This window comes from Neolamprologus multifasciatus, chromosome 10 (assembly GCF_963576455.1).
Source record: "Neolamprologus multifasciatus chromosome 10, fNeoMul1.2, whole genome shotgun sequence".
Classification (NCBI taxonomy): Eukaryota; Metazoa; Chordata; class Actinopteri; order Cichliformes; family Cichlidae; genus Neolamprologus; species Neolamprologus multifasciatus.
Window position 1 is genome coordinate 6062002 of NC_140448.1, and position 23202 is coordinate 6085203.

The 23202-nt window shown below is 45.2% G+C and overlaps 1 protein-coding gene across 2 annotated transcripts in view; it reads right to left on the reverse strand.

Moving 5' to 3' along the window:
• The window catches only part of spns2 (SPNS lysolipid transporter 2, sphingosine-1-phosphate), a 62337-nt gene that overhangs the window by 20642 nt on the left and 18493 nt on the right, over positions 1-23202 (reverse strand). For both annotated transcript variants that reach the window (XM_085174051.1, XM_085174052.1), the window contains exons 3-4: positions 9950-10086; positions 4073-4224 (exon numbers count right to left, since the gene is read on the reverse strand). In XM_085174051.1, the coding sequence (XP_085030177.1) occupies positions 4073-4224; positions 9950-10086 (289 nt within the window). The remainder of the gene's footprint in view (positions 1-4072; positions 4225-9949; positions 10087-23202) is intronic.

The window sequence follows — 23202 nt, forward strand, 5'->3', positions numbered from 1 at the left end:
ATTTTCCCAGCAGCACACTCGTGATGTGCACGTCTGCAAAGGTTGTTTGAGTACAACGATCTCATCGAGCAATCGTTCTTAAAATGATCCTGCTGTGTGCAGGTGAGACACTGAATCTGCAACACTTCAATACACAGGCTGGGTTTTTCTGGTCTTTCTGAGTAAATCGAGCCTGTTGCTGTTACTAAACAGAACAGCTGCTTTATTCATCTCAGGTAATGTTGCTCTTCTCTCAGCTTGTGGCCATTGTGCCATTTGTGCCCACAGACCTGTTGTTGTTTTTCCTCTTTCAGACTTTGTGTGAAAATTCCCGTATACACACACACATATATATATATATATATATATATATATATATATATATATATACATTAGGGGTGCAACGATACTCGTATCAATATTGAACCGTTCGATACAGTGCTTTCGGTTCTGTACGCATATGTATCAAACAATACAAAATTTTAATTTATTTTATCAACTTTTCTTCTGACGATGCTGTCTGTGTTGAGCGCTCAGTGGATCTGCGTTCAACTACTCCGCCTAGGCTGCACTGTCGAGCGCAGATCCACCGAGCACAGCGCAAGCTAGCAGACAGAAGCTAAGCTCGTTGCAACATGGCAAATTGAACCTCCCCCACCCTCATTCAGATCTGGTGTTTGGAACTATTTTGGTTTTCATGTGACGTATGACCCTGAAGGTAAGCGCGTCATGGACTAAAGTAAAACAGTATGTTGGATGTGCCAGCAATGCTCAATTACATTGGTGGGAACTAGTGCGTTAGCGCAGTTAGCTCGTTAACGTGTTGGCCGTCCAGCCCCACGCACGGGGCGATCCGCGGTAGCTCGTTAACGGAGATTTGCCGTGTTGTGGCGTTAACGTCATTTCAGATTAACGCTGACAGCACTAGTGGGAACACAACGAATATGACTGCACATTTACTCCGACATCATCCTAGTGCAAAGACAAGTGGAAGCAGACAAAAACAACAAGCAGCATGCTACAAACTTTACCCGAGTCATTTAGACAGCCGTTAGCACATGATTCTCCTTATGGGGACCTGATATGTTTAATATGCTGCTGAGAATATAGCCCAGAAGAAGCGTATAGTAGAGCTTTTATTTTGGAAAGAGACATTTCTCTGTAATAAACTCTCTTTTCCAAAGATGAGTGATTTCTCCATCAGATAGATTTATTTTTTATTACTTTGTTGTTTCAGCAACATTAAATTTAAAAACTGTACTTTTGAGTTAAAATATATATTTATAATTTTAATAAATGACAAATTAAAAAGGCATGAACATTTTTTGTATCGAAAAAATATCGAACCGAACCGTGAATTTTGTGTATCGTTGCACCCCTAATAAATAAATAAATAAATAAATAAATAAATATATATATATATATATATATATATATATATATATTTGCAGTTGCTGAAATGCTCCAATCCCCCTCCGATGGTGCCTGTTCGGATCACTGGCTGCTTCGACAAACAATCACTGGAATTATGTGTAAGTAGTTAAGTGGTCAGTCAGTTGTGACTCAGTGACATGCGTCAGTGATGTCATTTCCATCACTTAAGCTGAAGCACACACGACTACACATCCTGTTTGTAGTCTGATTATAGCTGTTGAGTGTTTGGGAACTAATGACGTGTTACTGATCAAAGCACCGGAGTCTGTTTGGTCTCTGCGTGGGTGATTTGTGCGAGCAGCCACTAAACGCAGGTGTAAAGTAACTAATGCGAGGACACAGAGCCAGTGTTGTCTTCTGGCCGCGGGCTTTACTCTCGCAGTAATTTCACTGCTTTTGCTAAAAAAAAATGGTGTTTTGTGCTTAACGAATGAACGCTGCAGTGAAACGTTTGAGGGAACTGTCGCTGGATCGGTGAAGGGCGGCGTGGCGTCAGCGCTTCAAGGACAAAAAGGATTCAGATTGATAACTGGGCACCTGGGGATTAGTAAAAAGCTGCTGAGCTTGTAGGCGATGACACAACTGCCAGTAATGATTAAACTGTCAGAAAAGACGCTGCTTTGCACCCCTGATGCCAGGACCAGTTTATCCAGCATGACCACACTCATCAAATGTCAACAAAAAACCCGATGAGTGTGACAATAACATGCACCGTTAACTTTCAGAGGTTTGAGCACTTTTGACCTACACTGATCTCTGCCACTGAAACTGAAGACTGTAAAGTGGCTTGGAGGGAAAACGTCACTATCATCACTGAGACACGTCTCTAAATTAAGTTTTGTTTGTTTGTCACACGTTGATGACGCTGCATTACGGGAACGTTACCTGGAAAAATGGGCGAACTAACTAAACGGTGGCTAACTTTAAACTTTGTGCACAACATTCAGAATTTCTCAGATGCAAATTTGTCATTTAAGCTATAGACACAACAAAAGTGGACTCGACATCAAGCGATAGTGATGTTTGTACAGAAGAAAAGCTTCTCCTTGAACCACCATCACTTTGGTACCGACGTCAGCGCGGCAGTTTGAGCTCTTACTGGCAGAGTCACATGTGAGGGCGCAGAGGAATCTGATTACCTTTACACTTTCACATCGCTGCATATTCAAACGCTATGATCGCACTCGTTTCCAAATGCAGTGGTCTGATTGGTCAGATCGTGCAAAAAATCCTCCAAATCGAAACAATCTGAAAAATTTTGGCGTTAAATCTGAAAAAATGTTAACACACAATATAAACGCGTCTGGTGCATAAAGGCCTTGATTGATGGAGCTCATGGCGTCCACAGACACTCTGCCCCAGAGAGCAGTGACACACTGGCCTGAGCCTGGCGTCCAACACTTTGTGCGGCTTCTACTCACAGTTTGTTTAAACTCTTGACTGGAAAAGTGAAGAAAGCCAGTCAGCCTTTCTGAGTTATCTGCATGAGCAGAGTCTCTCCCCACACGCGGTTTCCCATCAGAATAATAAAGTGCAACACTAGATGATCAATTGAGCGCAACAACTTTGTTATCAGCACTTGCTGCTAAAAGAGACAAAACATGTTTAGCTGGTTTCACACACACGCACATGAAGGTGGAAACAGTCTGCCGTTCCAAAAATAACAGAGCAGCATAAACATGCTCAGACAGCATATGATATTTCCAGTGAGTGACTAACAGCTAATCTTATCAGAGAGCGTTTGGAAAGTTCGACACAATAAAACCTGAGCATGAAAAACAGACTCAAACGGCAGCGAGACCCAGAAACATCTCTGTGGTCTCAAAAAGGTTTGAAACACAAACAGAAAAAGGATGAAGGGCAGGGAATCCGTTTCCTATGAATCCAGTCTCATTCCTGGGGTCGTTTCCTGAAAACGGTCACCACAGCGTCAGTAAAGACAAACAAGCAGGAGAGTGGATAGGATGTCTGACCGCGCCACGCCGAGGCTCCCTCCTTCACCTCCCATTGTCAGTGTTGCTGGGCAGTTTACCGTGACCCAAACAACTCCGGCGAGTCATAACACAAGCACTCAAAGGGCAGATTAGGCTTCCCTTTGCTCGTCTGTCTCCAGCCTGCTATTATAAAACCGGATATAATGACAGAAACGTCAAATAACGCTCATGCAGCGCATCCAGCATGCAAACGATGGAAAGCAGCACAGCCTGCGACCGCAGCGAATGGGACGTCTCTAAAGTGAGCATCGCAGCTACGTTGGTCTTTTATTTCTTGGCTCTGTTTGTTTTCTCCCTGTGCTTCTTTATCTGCTTAAATGAATTGCAGAGCCTAGAGACTCGAGCTTAATAATACCTCCTACTCACACATCTCCACGTCACAGCTCCAACCCTGCTGTAAGCTGCACAGAGCCAACCAAAAGTATTTTTCTGCAAAGGTTCAATTTAAAAAAACAAACATAAGAGTGACCTTCCCAATGTGGGGAAAAGTTAAATTATCTACATGACAGCTCTGTGGTTCCTTTGGATTTAACATCTGAAGAACGGGCTAGGTGTGATGAAAGGATGAAAACGTTCATGGTCATCACTGAGGTGTCGTTTCATGAACATGCAGCTCCCAAAATAGCTCATCAGCTTCAACAACCCAGGCCCCGTCTGCATCTTACCTTCCCAGGGGGATGGCCAGGTAGAAGACAGAGAGCATCATGGTGCGGGTGTTACTAGTAAAGAGGTCTCCTATGATGGTGGGAGAGATGGAGGAGTAGCTGGATTCTCCGATGCCCACGAGTCCTCTGGAGAGCACGAACAGCCAGAAGTACTGTGGAGAGGAGGAAGAAGCTAATCTGCATATCCTTGTGTTACAATCACAACATTTAATCACTTAGTATTTACATCAGTGTGATTCAGCATCACTGAGCTTCAGTGGGTCATCCTCCGAGACATCAGAGCATCAAACACGGTTGAGTTCCTACTTTACACCAGGTAAATATAAAATACTATTAAACACCATGTAGTTGGTCTTTATAGGTGCAGTCCATCAGTTAAGTAAATTATAATTGTCGCAAAATATTCAGTGGCTTCATGAGCTCTTGTATGAGCACCAAAAAACATGGATTTTCAGAATAAAAGTATTTTATAATTCTTCTTTCTGCATCTATGCCCATCATGCTGCTGTACTGCTGCTCAGCACAGGTTAGTTATTGACTCTGAATGTTATGTATTATTAGAAGAAGATTATCTTGATCATTAATGGAAAAACAGCAGTAAGATTTTATGTGTTTAATCTGATTGAAATTACTGCGGTATGAAGGGATGAAGAGACAAACTTAAAAGGCCTTAATAGGAGCATCTTTCTCATCGAAGCACCTGTGCAGGCAACTGATGGCTAACTGTTTCCACGGCAACCACTACTCACTACATCTGGACAACCACGGCTTGCTTGTAAAGCTGCAAAGAAATTGGGATCCCCACACAGGAGACACAGGCTACGTCCACACGCAGATTTTTCTATGCGTTTGCACCTTTCGTCCACACGTAAACGGCATTTTTGGTCACTGAAAAACTTCTGCCAGGGTGGATATTTTTGAAAACTCCGTTTTTGCATTTACGTGTGGACGAGAAAAACGCAGAAAACGCAGCGTCAAAGGTGTGCGCATTTTTTGACGCGAAACCACGTTATTGTTTCGGTGAAATGAATTTCTACAATACTGTTACTGTTACTTGTACTCTCTGCAGTGTTTAAATGCTTACATATACACACACAGTTACTGTCCCTCCACACATACGACTCGGTTCTGCTTCTATGCCCCAGCTTTGTTTACTTTTTCCCACCGAGGCTTCTAGACTTCTGATTGGCCAACATTTCTGCACGGTTAGGAATATAGCGCCACCTGCTGCTTTGGCATGTTCTTAGCAGCGTTTTCCTTCATTTCTGCCTTTACGTGTGGACGGGATTATTTTTTAAAATTAAAACGGAAAATCTCCGTTTTCAAAAATACCCGTGTACGTGTGGACGTAGCCCTAGTCAGCTGCTCTTATATGCAAATTTTTATTTCCACTCGTAACGTGGCTCTGGGCTGTTACAGCCCAATAAGCAGTGTCCTTCATAAAGACACAATTAGGAGCTGTTTATACCAGTGAAGACGTTTTTTCAGCACATAGTTTTGCATTATTATATTGCTTGAGACTATGATCCCATGCAAGTGTTTACTGCTGTGTATATAGTTATGTTTGTCACATTGTTTGAAATGATTTACAGACAGACTATTTTTTTCCTTTAATGGCCATTTGGTGGGATGATGACAGGCTTCCTGTGTTTGTGGTCACTGGAACAGAAACTCTACTAGCAATGACAAAAAGCAACGCTGCCAAAGAAGCACCACAAAAATGTGGTTTGGAAAACGCTGAAGACAAAGACATGAAAGAGAAGTTTGAGATGATCGAAACCTTTCCCGACTTTTGAATAAAGACAAATATCAGCCTGCTCACATGGCGGGGTTAGTTTCCCATGTTCACTGACATGAGATGAGCTCACAATCAACTAACTAATCAACTAAGTTTGAGAAACTGTGTGTTGTTACCAGAGATGGGCAGTAACGCGTTACTGTAATCCGATTACTTTTTCAAGTAACGAGTAAAGTAAGGGATTACTATTGCAAAAACAGTAGTTAGATTACCGTTACTTTCCTGTAGGAACGCTGCGTTACTGCGTTACTAAAACCGTGATTTTTTTGCGAGAATGTCTCATGACAGTGACGTAAGCGAGTGCGACGTTCGTGACAACAGCTGTGTGCAGATCAACAGTGGATCATATATCGAGTGCAGAGAGAGTATGAGCGTGCAGCGTTTAAAGCGTGGAAGTACTGACCTTACTTTGAGTTTGATTCCATAAAAAGTGACAAAAACATTAGTGTCCGTTGTGCGTGGGAAGAAAACTTCTTTTTAAAGTTAAAAGATTAAAACTAATAAAACAAGTTTTAAAAAGAGACTTTTCCATTTGATTACATTTTGTATGATGATTATGCAGAAAAAGTAGAATTGGGCTGAAAGATCTATCACTTTATCACCTATTCAGGTTGTAAATCGTGTTTTTAAAAAGTAACTAAGTAACTAAGTAATTAATTACTTTTGAAAATAAGTAATCAGTAAAGTAACGGGATTACTTTTTTGGGGAAGTAATCGGTAATTAGTTACTGATTACTTTTTTCAAGTAACTTGACCAACACTGGTTGTTACTTTATTAAAGCACAGACAGTCTGATATTTATCTACAGGACACCAGTTCAGGGACTCGTCTCTGGTCCTGACACTTTATCAAGTCCAAACAGGCACTTTGAAGCAAACTTTTATCATTTACGTCCACGTCGACTCGCTTCTTTGGTTATATTAAAGGTAGAATGGGAGGTCCCTCTTCTGTGGAACCAGGACTACCAGTTTGGACTGGGAGACACCTGCTCTGCTTTTAAGATTAAAAACTTTCCTTTTTGGTGAAGCTTATAGTTGGAGCTGGATCAGGTGGCCTACAGGTGCATTTAGTGATTAGTTATCATTAACTGCTCTTCGTCCTCGGTGTGTCTTCCTCCACCTTTGTAAACGGTGCCGTGCCTGCTGACAGATGCGTCCTTGCTTCTAACTCTTCTGTCATTTCTGACTAAGCCACTCCCACCTTTCCTGCTTTCCCGCCAGTCGCATCACATGATTTTTCCCTCTGATCATCTGCACTTCACTCCCTTTGTGAGTGTCCTCATGACATGTACTGTGGGAACAAAGACCATTCCTTGCCTGATTGTCTTTGTGCTGCTGCCAGAGCTTTCCAGTTATTCATAGATGTGTTCTTGGTTTTTAACCCCTGCTAACCTGGAACTTTCCGCCACCTTTCTTTCCTCTTTCTGCTTGATTTGAAAGTTATCCTGTTTGGAGTAAACTCCAAGTGGACTTTTACCTGCTTGTGTCTGAGTCATGCAGACTGGCTGAAGGGCAGTCACACAACAACACCATTATAAAGATGATACCGCCATAAAAGTATAAACAAAAAAAGGATCATCAGTCTGTGGAGTTCGTCCAACAAAACATCTCAATGTCTTCGTCTCACACTCTCGATGACACTGAGTGAGCTGAGTGATCCTTTCTACTAAACTAAGATATAAACAGGGACGGTCCTGGAAATATAACATATAAAAACTACCAGAGGTAGACAAGCTGCAGCACAATGTGCTGTCTTTCTGGCGTATAAGATAAGATAAAATAAGATAAGATAAAAACTTTATTAATCCCTCGGGTGGGTTCCTCTGGGAAATTTGGTATAGTAAGGAGCAGCGAGTAATATGCTTCAACATAGGGGTGGGCAATATAAACGATATACGATAGAAACGATATAAATTTGGCCAACGGTAGAGATTTTGATTATATCGCTCTATCGCGATAGCGCATGTTGATGATGTCATCAAGCTGCGCCTGTTTTGGTCGAAAGTGTTGCAGTGGCTACAACAACTATCATCTGCAAATTATGCCGACAGTCACAGCAAAGACATGAAGCACTTTTGAAATACGGGGAAAGCCGAAAACTGCGCTTCCATAACATTGATTCATTAATGCTGAATTCTCTCCAGCTGTTCTGTTCCCATGTTGTTGCAGTATATTAATAACTAACCTCGTATTGTGGATGAATCTCAGTTGTTCTCCTGACTGAAGTTTGGCCCGTGTACAGCATCCTGCCATGCGATTGCATTTGTCCCTGACCACCAGAATCCCTCACGTTAACTTTTATCGAGTGGAAAAAAAGTTAGCGTTCATCCTCCAGCTTCACTGTGTTTATGCTAACATAGCTGTGTAGCTAGCAATCATGTAGCACATCCTTATATACCAGGTAGCCCAACTTCAGTAACCCTACAAACGTCACTGCTGTTTAGTTTTCTGTCTTCAATTATGTTGGAAGTGATAACAGAGCTGTACGTTTGAATTCTTTCAGAAACCTCTCAGAACATGGTATGAAATGTTTAGGTGGAAGCTAGCGAGCTAACTTCCTGTTAACTTCTAACTCCATTAAATTTAATAACTTCTGTTTTCATGGATGCCTGGATGTTAAACTTAATTGTTACACCTGGTAAAGCAGCAACACTGATCATTTTATTAAAGAATTTAGACTGTTTTTAACTCTTAGTGTTCGTTTGACTTTGGGACCTGAAGCAGACGGAGTTTAGGACCCAGATTACTCCGTGAAGCTCCTCACCACAGCAGCCGTAATGCTCTGACGATCCATCAAGCAGTGAGCTTACCAAAGTTGTACTAAAACATTTTTAACAGATTTCTGCCAAAATCGTTTCGAGGTCAGTGAGCACAACAAGAATTCATACATAAGGCACACTCTCGTTTTTTGAGAAAATTAAAGGATTGTAAGTGTGGAAAATACGTTATACAGAAGAAAAGAATATATCGCGATATATATCGTTACCGCACGGGCTTCAAATTATATCGTGATATGAATTTTAGGCCATATCGCCCAGCCCTACTTCAACATGTTAAAATAAAGAAGCACAAGTGATCACTTTATGACATAATCTTGTGGTCATGAGGAAAAAGTTTCACTTTGTGGTGAATTTCTCTTATGTAAGATCTGAATCCTGCATCTCCTGCGAGTCCTTCCAAACGCCCCAGAGCGCCTCGAACGCATCATGACAGGAGTCTGTTGTAAGCGCTCGTTAGCATTTCATTGCATGTCGTGTCTTTCATGTCTCCTGGTGACAGAGCCACAGCTATTATATAACAGCCATCGCGTCTCATTTGATCGGCACGCTCAGGAACATGTCTTAAGGGTGGAGTTGGAGACAAAGGACGTGAGCCATCAGCGGCCTTTGTGGGATTCGTCAGAGCTCTTTAACTTCAACTTATCTAAAAGCGGCCTCGACGTTTTTGAGTTGAGGACAGAGGACAGAGGACAGCCTCCTGAGACCTGAGCCGAGCTGTCGCTCTGCTCGGGGCTGAAGTGCTCGGCAGTTTACTTGCTGGAGACACTGCAGCGTGACGATGCTCTGCTCCATAAATTTGACTAACACAGCTTTGCACATATTTCAGTCACTTTGTCAGATTTTCATTACAACCGTCGTGTCAAGAAGGCACCACGAGCCCGTCGACGCCCCCACGCAGACATCCATGAGCCGAGCCTTTTACTCTAATCTGATGTCGACTCTCAGCGGGACGCCCCTTCCCCCGTTTTATCGCCTCCACGAATGAATGATGTGGCCGTTTAAAGCATCTCCTCGCACACAGAGGAGACACACAGTCTAAATCAGCTCGTAAAAGACAAGCGAAATGAGTTTTATCTTCCAAACCATTGTAAGTGAGACAAGTGCGAGGCCTTCATTAGCTGGCTGCCAGCCAGAGCGAGGGCGCAGGCAGAGCATGTCTACAAAGGCAGAGCGGGTATCGCACTTAATAAGCATATCATTACATTTTGCTTGCCTTAACTTCGAGCATGTCCAGATCATTACAGAATAATGACCTCGTCTATGACAGTGGAGCTGCAGTGGAGCTGTGTGAGAGCCGTACCTCTTTACTGATGAAGGAGCTTAACAGGGTAACAATGGACCAGAAGAAAATGCCACAGCTCAGGATGACCTTTCTGTTGAAGCGGTCGCCCAGGTAACCAAAGATGGGAGCTGCCACCATGAAGCTACAGATGAAAACTGCGGAAAGAGAAGAGAAACAGAAAATGACTCACGGACTTCGATACTCATTTACTGCATGAGCGACGGCTGCTTCGTATCACACTGCTTCAGCTCGCTGATTAAGACCAGATCAAGTGTCTGATAGAAGTCAGCCAGAGACGCGCCTCTGCTACACTTCACCTCACGAGAATATTACATCGATACGATAACACGTGGGTGAATGTCAGTGAGATAACGTGCATTAAGCTAACGTGGCAGGTCAGAGAAGCGCGGTTTGTGATGTGGTCCAATAACGTCGCCCTGAAAGAGAGAAAATCAGGATGACATGTGGCAAATGTTACGAGCTCAGGCCAATTAAAAAGGAGTGACAGTGGGAACTAACCAGATTAAGACAGTTAACAGCAATATTTGACCCTTGAGAAGCTCGGTGGTTGTGCAGCCATAAATAATTCCTCCATCTTAATTTCTTACAAGGAAACTTTGTGCTCCACAATGTGCTTCCCTGATTGCCCCACTGCTGACTGCACGGCCGCTCAGCCCTCGCAGGCTCTTCGTCAATATTTATGAGGCGGGCGAACCCAAACATCTTTAAAGCTTTCAAACTGAGTTTTGTGTCTTTGCGAAGGAGAAAGGGCAGCGATGTGGAGACGGGGAGGCGGGCGGGAGCGTTTTGACACATCATCAGCATAAATGTTCAGAGCTGAGAGAGAAAGGCGAGGAGGGGGGTGTTATATAAGATACAGGCATCGCAGTCCCACAGCTGCTGAGGCCAGCGGGATGAGGACAGTAATCAGATTAACGCACAACTGTAGTTTTGGACATGTGATATGGTCGTCTGATAAACGGGAGAGAAAAAGGATAAAAAAACTATTTTGAGGCAAAAGCTGTGGTTTTACATAATGATGCTGCAGCTATTTACATGCAGTAACTGGGCAGGTAGCAAAGCTGCATCCTGATAGGTTCACCACATCTGACTGAAAACATGAATATATTCAATTCAATTCAATTCAATTTTATTTATATAGCGCCAAATCACAACAAAAGTCGCCTCAAGGTGCTTCATAGATACAGAGAAAAACCCAACAATCATATGACCCCCTATGAGCAGCACTTTGGTGACAGTGGGAAGGAAAAACTCCCTTTTAACAGGAAGAAACCTCCAGCAGAACCAGGCTCAGGGAGGGGCGGGGCCATCTGCTGTGATTGGTTGGGGTGAGAGAAGGAAGACAGGATAAAGACATGCTGTGGAAGAGAGACAGAGATTAATAACAGATATGATTCAATGCAGAGAGGTCTGTTAACACATAGTGAGTGAGAAAGGTGACTGGAAAGGAAAAACTCAATGCATCATGGGAATCCCCCGGCAGCCTACGTCTATTGCAGCATAACTAAGGGAGGATTCAGGGTCACCTGGTCCAGCCCTAACTATATGCTTTAGCAAAAAGGAAAGTTTGAAGCCTAATCTTAAAAGTAGAGATAGTGTCTGTCTCCTGAATCCAAACTGGAAGCTGGTTCCACAGAAGAGGGGCCTGAAAACTGAAGGCTCTGCCTCCCATTCTACTTTTAAATACTCTAGGAACAACAAGTAGGCCTGCAGAGCGAGAGCGAAGTGCTCTAATAGGGTGATATGGTACTACAAGGTCATTAAGATAAGATGGGGCCTGATTATTTAAGGCCTTGTATGTGAGGAGCAGGATTTTGAATTCTGGATTTAACAGGAAGCCAAAACAGGAGAAATCTGCTCTCAAGAGCAGTGTTATTCGTGCGGGTGCGTTACAGCTTAACACGCCTGTTATGTAAATTAAAAGTGCGTCATCACTTTATAGAAAATCTAAATGTGAACATTCGTCGGAGACCCGGCGCTCTGCTGTTATTTTTGGGGAAGAACAATCTGAGAACGGGAAATGTAATCTGAAGTCTAATTTAATTTCCACTAATATTAATGAAGTTTTTACTGGAGCTGGGCGTGTTCCTAATGAGTGTCTCACATCTCCACCTCTCAGCGTCGCTACTCCCCCTCCTCTCGCCTCCATCACGACCACAGGCCTATTGTGCTGAATGACTCTGATGACTCCTCCCTGCAGGTCCAGGTCTCTAAAAGACTCTGCCAGCTCACCCTGCAGCCACAGCACACACACACACACACACACACACACACACACACACACACACACACACACTGCTACTGGTTCTGCTGTGCATACTGGAGATAAGTTGGGAGTGGGTCCATAATCAACCAGCAGCAGCTGCTCCACATGGGGACGGAGATCATTGCTCTGTTACAAACACATCCTCACATCTTCAGCTGACTTACTGGTGGTGGTCAGAGGGCCCGGTGGCGCCAGTGTCCGGCAGCCTCGCCTCTGTCAGTGCGCCCCAGGGTGGCTGTGGCTACAATGTAGCTGCCATCACCAGTGTGTGGATGACTGAATGTAGTGTAAAGCACTATATAAATACAGGCCATTTACCATTTTACTTAGTTCAGGTCATCAACCGGACGGCACAGGCACTCTCTCTCTCCGCAGATCTTATTTGATGTAATTTGCTGTTAGTTGTGCTATTTTCCTCGGCTCATTTTCACCTTTTAGCAGAACCAGCACATGTGAATTAAGTCGGGTGATAACGTTTTGCTCGCAGCCTTTCTGCTTTTAGAGTAAGACATAAATCCTTCGTGCTCGTGCAAAAGTCTTTGATGTAACGTCAGCTTTGGTGTAAAAAATGAAGAAGATGCTGTGGAGAGAAAACAGCCTCGGTGCCAAACTTGGCAAAAACAAATATGTGAAATACTGTTTTTAGTTTCGAGACGTGAAGGGCTGCGCCCAACCGAGCGAGTACGCCGTGCCTGCCAGGAACGCGCTTTCTCCTGAACCCGTTTGAACTCTGAAAGAAAATAATAAGATGATAAATAACGACTTCAGCTACAAACGGATTATTTTGTTTCTTGACACGAGGCGTAGGGGATGTTGTCAGATTGTTTACTGTAAGAAAAACAAAGGCACACTCAGCCGGTTTCTGCATGTTCTCTTATTAAACTCAGTCAAGTCAGAGTCAGCACTGATAACCTGCTAAAGATTCAGATGTTCTTGTTCTCTTTGACCTTATTTATCCATCAGATCTTCAAAGAGACTCACATATTAATACTGCAGCTTTGTTTGACAGATATCTCCTGATAAGGATCACGACAGTCTCGTTTGTCAGTGTTACACATTAGTTACACATTAGTTACACACGCTGACCCCTAAGACCAGGTTCACACTGATATCATGTGCAACCTTTGGTGCTCCAGGAAATTCCTTATCACCACAAAGATCGTCTATAAAAGAGCACGACAGCTGTGCTGACAGGCGTCGCTCCCAAACACGCCTAAATATGACGCATCGCACACTTTCAGAGCACGGTCAAATAAACTCAGACACTTACTGTGGTATCACAATGACATTATTGTTATCTATACGTGTCTGAAGCACTAAATCTCAGATGTGTTTGGCTTGATTAGTAAGAAGTGACAAGAAAATAAATGCTTTGTCTATTTCAGGAGCTTGTAGGAAGGACAAACCAACCACTAACAATAAGTCTGCACAGACAACGACGTCCCTCCCAGAGCTCTGCAGCTCATCAGCCAAACACGCAGATTGCAAACACCATGCAATTATTCATATCTTATATCTCATTTTGTGGTCAAGCACCCTAAATGGCCCCGTCAGGCATGATAACAGGAAAAGCCTGACGGACATAAAGTAAACTCTTGAATATAAACCTCGCTGCCCACTCCTGACGAGCCGCGAGCATTCCTGAGCTGGACGCGCTTTGATTTAAAGTCGTGTAACATCGCAGCTCCACATGTTTGTGCGATCTCCATAACCACCTCCAAAGACAAGACAAACTCACAGCAGGGAAGCCTGAGACACCGACACACTGTAGATACACCGCGGGCTGACCGCGCTCACAGGGCGACGGGCAGCTGACTGCAGAGACGAGTATGAGCAGAATAACCCGGCAGCACTCGCAGTGCTGTTTACTGCACTTGTTGGACGTATTGATGGTGATAATTACAGTGATCTCTGCTGGGGTGTAATTGTGATCATTGACAGTGAAGACGTTACACAATCCTCTGTCTGTGAGCCGAACACTGCAAAACAACGTAAACAAGTCCTGTAGGATCAGCTGTGCCTCTGTCATTAGGCTTGTGCAACATCTCCCCACTATTATCCTAATAAACACTTTATTTCTTCTTCGGCTGCGAGTCATCGTAGACGCCAGGCTGGCGACCTGAGTTAAGAAAACGACAACACAGTGAATTAACAGCGAGGGTGTGAATAAATGTGTGTGATGCTGAGGATTCACAGCAGCCTCACCAAGCAGTGTGAAGCAGTGCGCTCTGGTCTGCAGGGACCCCTCTAAAGTCCATATATTAATTATTATTTTCCATGTCCTTCATTCACTTTTTCTATAAAAACTAAAGATTTAACCGGATACATTTTCTCTAACGAGAGGAAAGTTTCTGCAGACGAGCAACAAAACAACACAAACCAAGCAAACCAAAGCCCTGGTTTCAGTTTGCATCACACAGGAGTGCCGATCCTCCTCTGACGTTCTTCAAATAACACGCCGTGCATATTTCTCACAGTCTCTCAAGCGAGGAAGTTACCATCGTCTTCCACTATGGAGCGAGAAGACGACAGCTGAGTGAGAAGTCTATAAGCAGACACACTCGAGTCTGTATTTCAGTCTAACGTTGTCACACTCATTCATGTCATCATATTTAAAACGGTTTCACTGTAAACTGGAAGAACTCTGCTTACATCATCAGGATATTATAGAGTTTCCTGGTGATTTGGACCCAGTCTTTGTGGAAACTCGTGTGAAGCCGTCTTGTGTTTTCTGCGTTTCAGAGGACATGAATGGAAATTTACTGTCGAGCTGAAAGTAACAGAAACTGAAAACAATTGAGCGAGCTGCACCGCGACCTCCTGCATGCCGCACAGAGGGAGACTCTAAACACCGGACATCCATCCATCGCTTTGATTGGCCAGCAGAACAATACCTCCAGGGATGACTCACTCGCTACGATTCAATGCCACTGTGAATACTGCACAGATGCAGACACACATATGTGGAGTGTGTCTGCGATTGATATTCACTGAGCTGAAACGCTGCTCTGTGAAACACTAGATTCCCCTGAAGAGACACCTGTGAGGCTGCGCATCCGGCTGTGGGACACAAAACGCTCAGCAGCCTGTTTCCACAAAAACCCACTGAAGGTGCGTCTCCCACTGCACAAGACATGATTAGCTTTTTAATTCTGAGGGTGATTGACAGCAGCTTTGACTGGAAAAAGTGGAGCTAAAGGAGCTGAAGGTGACAAAAAGATAAAAACTGGGTGGTTTAACGCAGATGTTTCCTCATTTCAAGCTCGCCCTGTAAGCCTTTAGCGCCGAGACTTTTCAAGTAAATGGGATTTGTCATGGATTGAATTGCTCTTGCTTGGAAATAAAAAATGTTTTTTTAAATACAGATATCAGAGGGCCCAGAGTTTCTTTGTTCTGCTGTGGCTCAATGTGAAACTCAGGGAACTCTTTAAAAATGCACCTCAAGTAGAAGCTTCACAGGGAAAGGTCACATTTGGGCTCTTTAGCCAAACAAAAAGGAACCAATAAGACGAGACATTACTAATAAAATGGTAAATGGCCTGTATTTGTATAGCGCTTTACACATCCATTCACACACTGGTGATGGCAGCTACAGCCACCCTGGGGCGCACTGACAGAGGCGAGGCTGCCGGACACTGGCGCCACCGGGCCCTCTGACCACCACCAGTAGGCAACAGGTGAAGTGTCTTGCCCAAGGACACAATGACCGAGACTGTCCAAGCCGGGGCTCGAACCGGCAACCTTCCGATTACAAGGCGACCTCCCAACTCTTGAGCCACGATCGCCCCTAATAATTGTTACATTGTTTTGTTGGCAAAACAATGTAACAGATCGTATCCTCCAGTGTCTTCCACGTATCCTTTTCAGGGCACTGGAGCCAATCCCAGCTGTCTTAGGGCGAGAGGCGGGGTCCACCCCGAACAGGTCGCCAGCCTGTCGCAGGACTAACACATAGATTCACACTCACGGGCAATTTCCACTTAACCTATCCCCACTAACTGCATGTCATGACTGAGGGAGGAAGCTGGAGAGAACCCACGCAAACGTCCTGATGGTGGGATTGAACCCATCTTGCTGCGAGGCGACAGTGCAAACCACCGCGCTGCCAGATCCGATCAATAACGTATCTACTCTTTTAGGGCTTATGAGCTGTTTCCCAGGCATCAGCCCTGCAGGAAGCTGACAGTAAGGACGCTAGATTCACACTCACGGGCAATTTCCACTTCACCTATCCCCACTAACTGCATGTCATGACTGTGGGAGGAAGCCGGAGAGAACCCACGCAAACACGGGGAGAACCCCAAGAAATGCCCCGTCACGTATAACTGACCACCCCAACCGGTCGCAGCAGATGGCCCCGCCCCTCCCTGAGCCTGGTTCTGCTGGAGGTTTCTTCCTGTTAAAAGGGAGTTTTTCCTTCCCACTGTCGCCAAAGTGCTGCTCATAGGGGGTCATATGATTGTTGGGTTTTTCTCTGTATCTATGAAGCGCCTTGAGGCGACTTTTGTTGTGATTTGGCGCTGTATAAATAAAATTGAATTGAATTGAATTGAACATGCAAACTCCACACAGAAAGACGCCGGCCTGATGGTGGGATTGAACCCGTCCTGCTGCGAGGCGACACTGCTAACCACCGCGCTGCCAGATCAATAACTCTAAAACTATCTACTCTTTTAGGGCTAATGAGCTGTTCCCAGGCGTCAGCCCTGCAGGAAGCTGACAGTAAGGACGCTCTAACTAATTGAGGCACACCAGTTTCAGGAATCTGAAAGTCTGTCAGCTGCCAGAGACGGAATTAGAGGAACCGGAGAAGCACATCTGCAGGTCTGTACATGTCTTCAGGCTAGGTGTTGTCATTCAGCCACATTTAAAACTGCCATCTGTGACCGGTTCACTGTGGAGAGGTGTGTAGGTGTCAGCGCTCAGCGCAGCTTCCATAAATACATCTCTTCAGCTTCTGTTGACTCTCCTCCACCTTTGTGCCTCTGCCCTTTTCATTATTACAACACTTGCTGCAACTGTTTGTATGAAGAGCAAACGATGCACGAGTAACGTCTGCTGTTAAAAATAGCTTCTCGCTCTTGCACGAGACCATATTATCTCTATTATCACGTTGGATTAAATCATCTTTTTTTTAACCCTGAGGAATGTCAGTAATGTGGAGCGAATACAGGACAACCGTCTGTGGGAAGCTTCTATTAATACTTACAGGATGCCATCGCTGTGTATCACCACGCCGTGACTCACCTGACTGAAGATAAAAAATGATTTAAATAACGCCACGAGGATCCTTACCCTGAGACCAGTTCAAACGCTGTTGAAGGTGCTGGTATTGATGTGGAAACAGGTAACCCAACCCTGCATACCACAGATGTCATCACACACAGAAAATGTCAGGCACTCCAAACACATCTCACCTTTCTCATAAATGGGAATCTAGTTCCTGTCGAGGTTTTCCTCTACAATCACTGACACAATCACTGACACATTCACAGACGCGCCGCAGATAGAGGCTAAATAAACGAATCTGGACGCGCACGGCTCTGTAACTGGCACCAGAAGCAGTCGGACGCACAGCTTTCACCCCAAGATGAGCCTGGATCTGCCGGAGGCTTCTTCCTGTTCAAAGGGAGTTTTTCCTCTTGCTCGCTCAGAGGGGCTCATGTGATTGTTGGGTTTTGTTGGGTCGACCTTACAGTATAAAGCGCCTTGAGGCGACTGCTGTTGTGTATAAATAAAACTGAACTGAATATCTGACAACACGACCAACTACATCTGCAGCGAAACCACATTCTGCTTTAACTTGTTCTCAACACCGTCAATCTTTCACAATAAAAGCACCTGATTTCAAATTGTGCTTTGAAAGGTTTTGTACAATCACACAGTGACGTACAGACACGTAGCTGAAGGTCAGTTACATGTGACGGCGTTTCTGAGGAAAGAACATTCATCGTATCCAGACTTTCAGGATTGTGTTACATTTGAAGAATAGTCAGTAGAAATGTAACAATTACAGTCACACAGAGATTAAAATGACATCATAGCTGGTGAATCATGCTGACCATGTATTTATTGAGCAGTGGTGTAAACTAAGCTTCAGTCACCTTCTAATCATTGGTGTTTATTACACTGTGGCGTCACAGTGCTGTGTTTCCATCAGGTGTGCAGGAGTGGCAGCTTTGTTGTTCTTCCTCTAATGATTAATGGACCTGCCTGTGGAGGGTGTGACTCATAACTTAGCAGGACACCGACGTGACTGAAACTCAGACACTCGCAAACATCATTTTGCTGGATTCTCCTTCATGTGCAGCCCCAACATTCCTGCATGCCTTACATTTCTGATCACCGCTAATTCTCCAAGAAATCCCTCGGCTCAGATTACCAGAGCTCTCTGATAAATACCACATGAGAAATGTTCCTGTCAATCTGAGCAGCTCATACTGTACCCACAGAAGCTGCCATCAAGTGCAGCTGTAACACCAACCAAAAAGTCTTTTCAGACTTTTAACTGCAGCTAAGGGCTGGTAGGTTTTCACTGCTGCTGTCTTTCTTCTGCCTGCTCAGTGTGCGAGCTGCAGCTGGTAAGAATCACACCGGCCCGGCTGGCCCGAGTGCAGTGGAACATCATCTTTTACACATTACTGCGTATATCAGAGGCAAACACATATGGTGAGGATACAGGAAGGTGCTTCTTGAAATTTTTTAGGATAGGAAAAAGTATCCAGATGTGCTTGCTGTGATGCTGCAGACCTGTGCCCAGGCTGCAGCATTAAGGGAAACAAGCTGTTGGCACCGAGCTGACGTCCAGCAGCTCAACTCTGCAGTTTGTCTTTCCTGCAGTAACTGTGAGAGCAGCTAATTTAACGACAAGCTCCGGCTGAAAGCCCGTGTTTGCGTTTGTTTCAAGCATGTCGCTGTTGGTTTGGGATTAATGGAATATCAAATATAATAAATGACACTTAGTCTGCATTAAATAAATGAAAGCAGCTCTGAGCTCAGAGGCTGCGGCGTGGGGAGTGTGCACGTGTGTCTTAATTGATCTGTTTATGTCGCTGGATGTGAAGGTGCAGCAATCGATCAGTGCTCGTCTTCATTTTCAGAGACGCAGGAAAGAAAAGATATCAGCCGCAATCTCGTTGCCATAAACGTCCAATCAGTCCTCGAATGATTCTGTTAGAAAGGTGTGTGCAGCTTCCTCACCACGCTCTCTCTGAGGGCGCAGCGTGAGCGGGGCTTGACACAAAGGGGCCATTAGACATTTACATGAAAAGAGGTTGTTTAGACCCCCGGAAATCCTGATTGGATTTGCAGTCACTCAGCAGCGCTATTGGTTCAGCCACAGGAAGACAGGAAGTGTAAGGGAAGGAGATCGGGAACAGGGCGCCAATCATCACCCAGCAGCTGCCCTCCTCTGAGACATGGCCTATAAAACAGCCCGAGATGAAGACACACACACACACACAGACACACACACACATCAGGTCGCAGTTCTATTCTCATCATAGCAGCAGAGGGCTGCTGAGCACCAATGCAGTTATTGGCTCTGGGAATCGATAGCGGAGAAGATGAAACTGTGCTACTTAAAGGGAGGAGAGCGGCTTTCTCTGCTCCCTCCCTCCCTTTATGTCTCCTAACTCCTATAAGGTGCCAGTGGGACCAACAACAAGACAACAACAGCTGTCAAAGTGCTGAGAGTGAGAGAGGAGGTACGAGGGGATACCAACGAGGGCAAAAGACAAAATAGAAGCAGCTGACACTGCCCGAAACAGCTGATCAAGCAATGATAGCTCCGCTCTCCAGCGCATGAAGGGAACTCACAGATTTCTGACTGACATTGACATCAACTTACACACTCGACGCAACTCAGCAGCGTATAAACACAAAGACTGTGTCGCTGTTTTCAGCGTAGCGGTTACTGTTGATGTGATTAAACTTCTCTTTGTGTAACTGTGTGTCGTGTGCGCCTGATGTGTGAGAGGAGCTCAGGCCATTAGTGCCACACAGCACCTGTGGCCTCATTCCTAACAGCTCTCTACAGGCAGGCTGACACCATGTAAATGTGTGTGTGTGTGTGTGTGTGTGTGTGTGTGTGTGTGTGTGTGCTGGTGTTGTGTTTCAGACGCGGTGGGCAGCCACACACAGACGTCTGTGAGCTGTTTTGAGTGCCGGCTCCTGATTAAGCCGCCGCCCCCAGCGTGCACGCAGCCCGACTGACCCCAATATCTCTGCTTCTGCTGAAGATGATGATGATGATGATGATGTCCGGATCCATGATGAGACTAAATCAACCTATTAAGTCTGTTTTTTCTGAATGGCCTCAAAGCACTGAACACAATAAGCACCGCGTGTTAGCAAGAGAGCGCTCTCGTCTTCCCCCTCACCAAAGGTAACACCATCCAGGTGAGCCCCCGCTCCCCTTACACTCTTCCATTAACCTCCCGTCCCTCCACACCCTTGGGAGGGGTCCTGTTCACAGATGTGTGAGGGTCACTCGCTGCTCGAGGGCCTGTCACATCCACGTCCCTGCGCCCTGACAGGCCCTCTGTGTTCATGAGAGAACATCTCCTCACGCTGACGGACGGGGGAGGAGCTTCAGGCTCAAACGGCCTTTACGCTGGCATGACAGACACGTCATCCTGTCACGACGAGAGCCGAGACGTCAGCTCCTCAGGCTTGCGTGCACACTATCGTGCGTGACAGAAATGAGCACATACCTCGTGTCACCTTGTGTTATTTTGATCTAATGTTGCTGAAGGATACAGACGACCTCCTCTGCAGGCTTCATCGTGAGCTTTGGCAGCTCAGCACATGAAGATGCAGGTAGACGAGCGTTACAGTGGCCACCAGGCTCTTCCAGTGGAGACCCTCCTCATTTAACCTTTTGTTCTATAAGCAGAACAAAATAACTGGACAGAAAGCACTCGGTTCACAAAAGGGCTTCGTGGGTCAGTCCTAGTAGAGCAGGGGTGTCCAACTGCAGGCCTCGAGGGCCGGTGTCCTGCAGGTTTTAGATCTCACCCTGGGTCAACACACCTGAATCACATGATTAGTTCATTACCAGCCTCTGGAGAACTTCAACACATGGTCAGGAGGTCGTTTAGCCGTTTAAATCAGCTGTGATGGATTAAGGACACGTCTAAAACCTGCAGGACACCCGTGTAGTAGGAAGAGTTAAGTTGTTGTAACACAGTGAAACACAGCAGCAGGTTTAAACGCCTCTCGTGCTCAGAGTGTTTCCTAAAGCAAAAAACTGGATATGGGGAATTTTTCCTTCCAGTAGTTCTTCTAAGAGCCAAAACAAAGAGTCGTTTCTCAAATTCAAAAAGGGATTCTGACTCAGTGGTGTTGTGTGCCTTGGACCCTGCAGTGTGTGGTCGCTGTTATGTTTTGTAAGGTTGGAGGGTGACCTGGCAGCACAGAGCGGGAGAAAGCCTGAGCATACACCCACTTCCTATAAAACACCTACACTGGCAGTTTGCATTCCCAGGTGCACCGAAGCCTGCAGGAAGGAGAGAGCAGGCCTGCAGGTGCTCACAGAGGTGGGAACTGTTCCCTCTGGAGGAGGCTGGTGGGGGACGCTGGAAGGGACAAACCATAAAACACACACAAACTGACACTCCTTTCAGACGTGCTCTCGTTTCCATGAAGCCGATGTCATCTGAACACGAGAATCAGAATAACTTTATTTGTACAGTAAAGTCACCTTCATGTCTCAAAGGTAACCGGGGGCTTTAAACCATTTATCTATGGAGCACTGACTCCATGAGGCTGTGTGGAAGATGGATGTCATAAACCTGTGATGTCAAAAACCCCACTGCAGACGGATGAAGCGTGATGTGTATCCTGCGCTGAGGTAAAGATCCCGATTATGTCGTATCCTCCAAGCCTCTCCTTCACACCCAGGCTCCTTGTCTGCACGCAGACACCCGGCCCTCCCCGGGTCCGTGTCGGTCCATGACCGGCCGTACAAAGCAAACACACAGAAGCCTCGCCGTGCGCCCGACTGGGTTCCTCTCAAAGACTGAAGACGGTGCAGCGGGCAAATCAGTTGTGCATGCAACTAGAAGACTTGCATACTGTGTTTATTTAAGCGTGTGTGAGTTTGTGCCAGTGTGGCTGTGTGCATAATCCACACAGTGAGCCAATGCAAGCAGAGTTAAGAGTCAAAGCCCTTCACAGTTTCCTGTTTCTTGTTAAGCACTCGTACAAACATGCCGTTTTTTCAAATGGGAAGAAAAAACGTCCCGTTCATCCCTCGTGTGTTTCTAAGGCTGATTCTGACATTAATAAATATGTAGAGAAAAATGTGGAGAAACCTGCTGACAGAAAATAAAAACGAGGCTCAGTTTGGGTTGAAATGAGATTGTAAAGCTTAAAAAAGCTCTAAAAGAGTCACACAGGTTTCTTTTTCCTTCGAGATATTTTTGTCCTTCACGTACCGCGAGTCTAAAAACACTGGGCTGTTTTCTGCCTCACACTCAGTCCTGTCTGCTTGTCCTCAAAGGCACTTTGTTAGTCTGTTGGTGTCTGAATGGGTCTGAGAGCGCACAGAGACAAGACGGGGTCCTGTCCTCCAATAAGAGGGCTTTGCAAAGTATCTCTGTGTAAAAGGTGAATTCAGAGAGTCTCTGTGTGGAGCAGGAAGCCCTGCCCTGAGCAGGAGTCACACTCTGTGGGTGCTCTCAGGGGAAAAGCCTGCCTGGCTCTTGACTGTATTTCCCTTTTTTATTGGCCTGCTGCTTTGCTGCTGCCACAGCTTGTCACACAGTGTTGCTGTGGAAAAATGTAAATAGCCTCAGTAACTCCAGGAGGTGTGCCCTTCTGATAGTCTATTTTCTTGGATTGTCTTGCCCACACGAATGATGCACAGAGACGCAGAGGAACAAAACATTAGTGGGTTGATTATGTAAATGATCTCCATAATACGCAGCTTTACCTTCTGTAAACGTGCTGTCGATAATCCGGTTTGCTGCTCAGAGAAAAG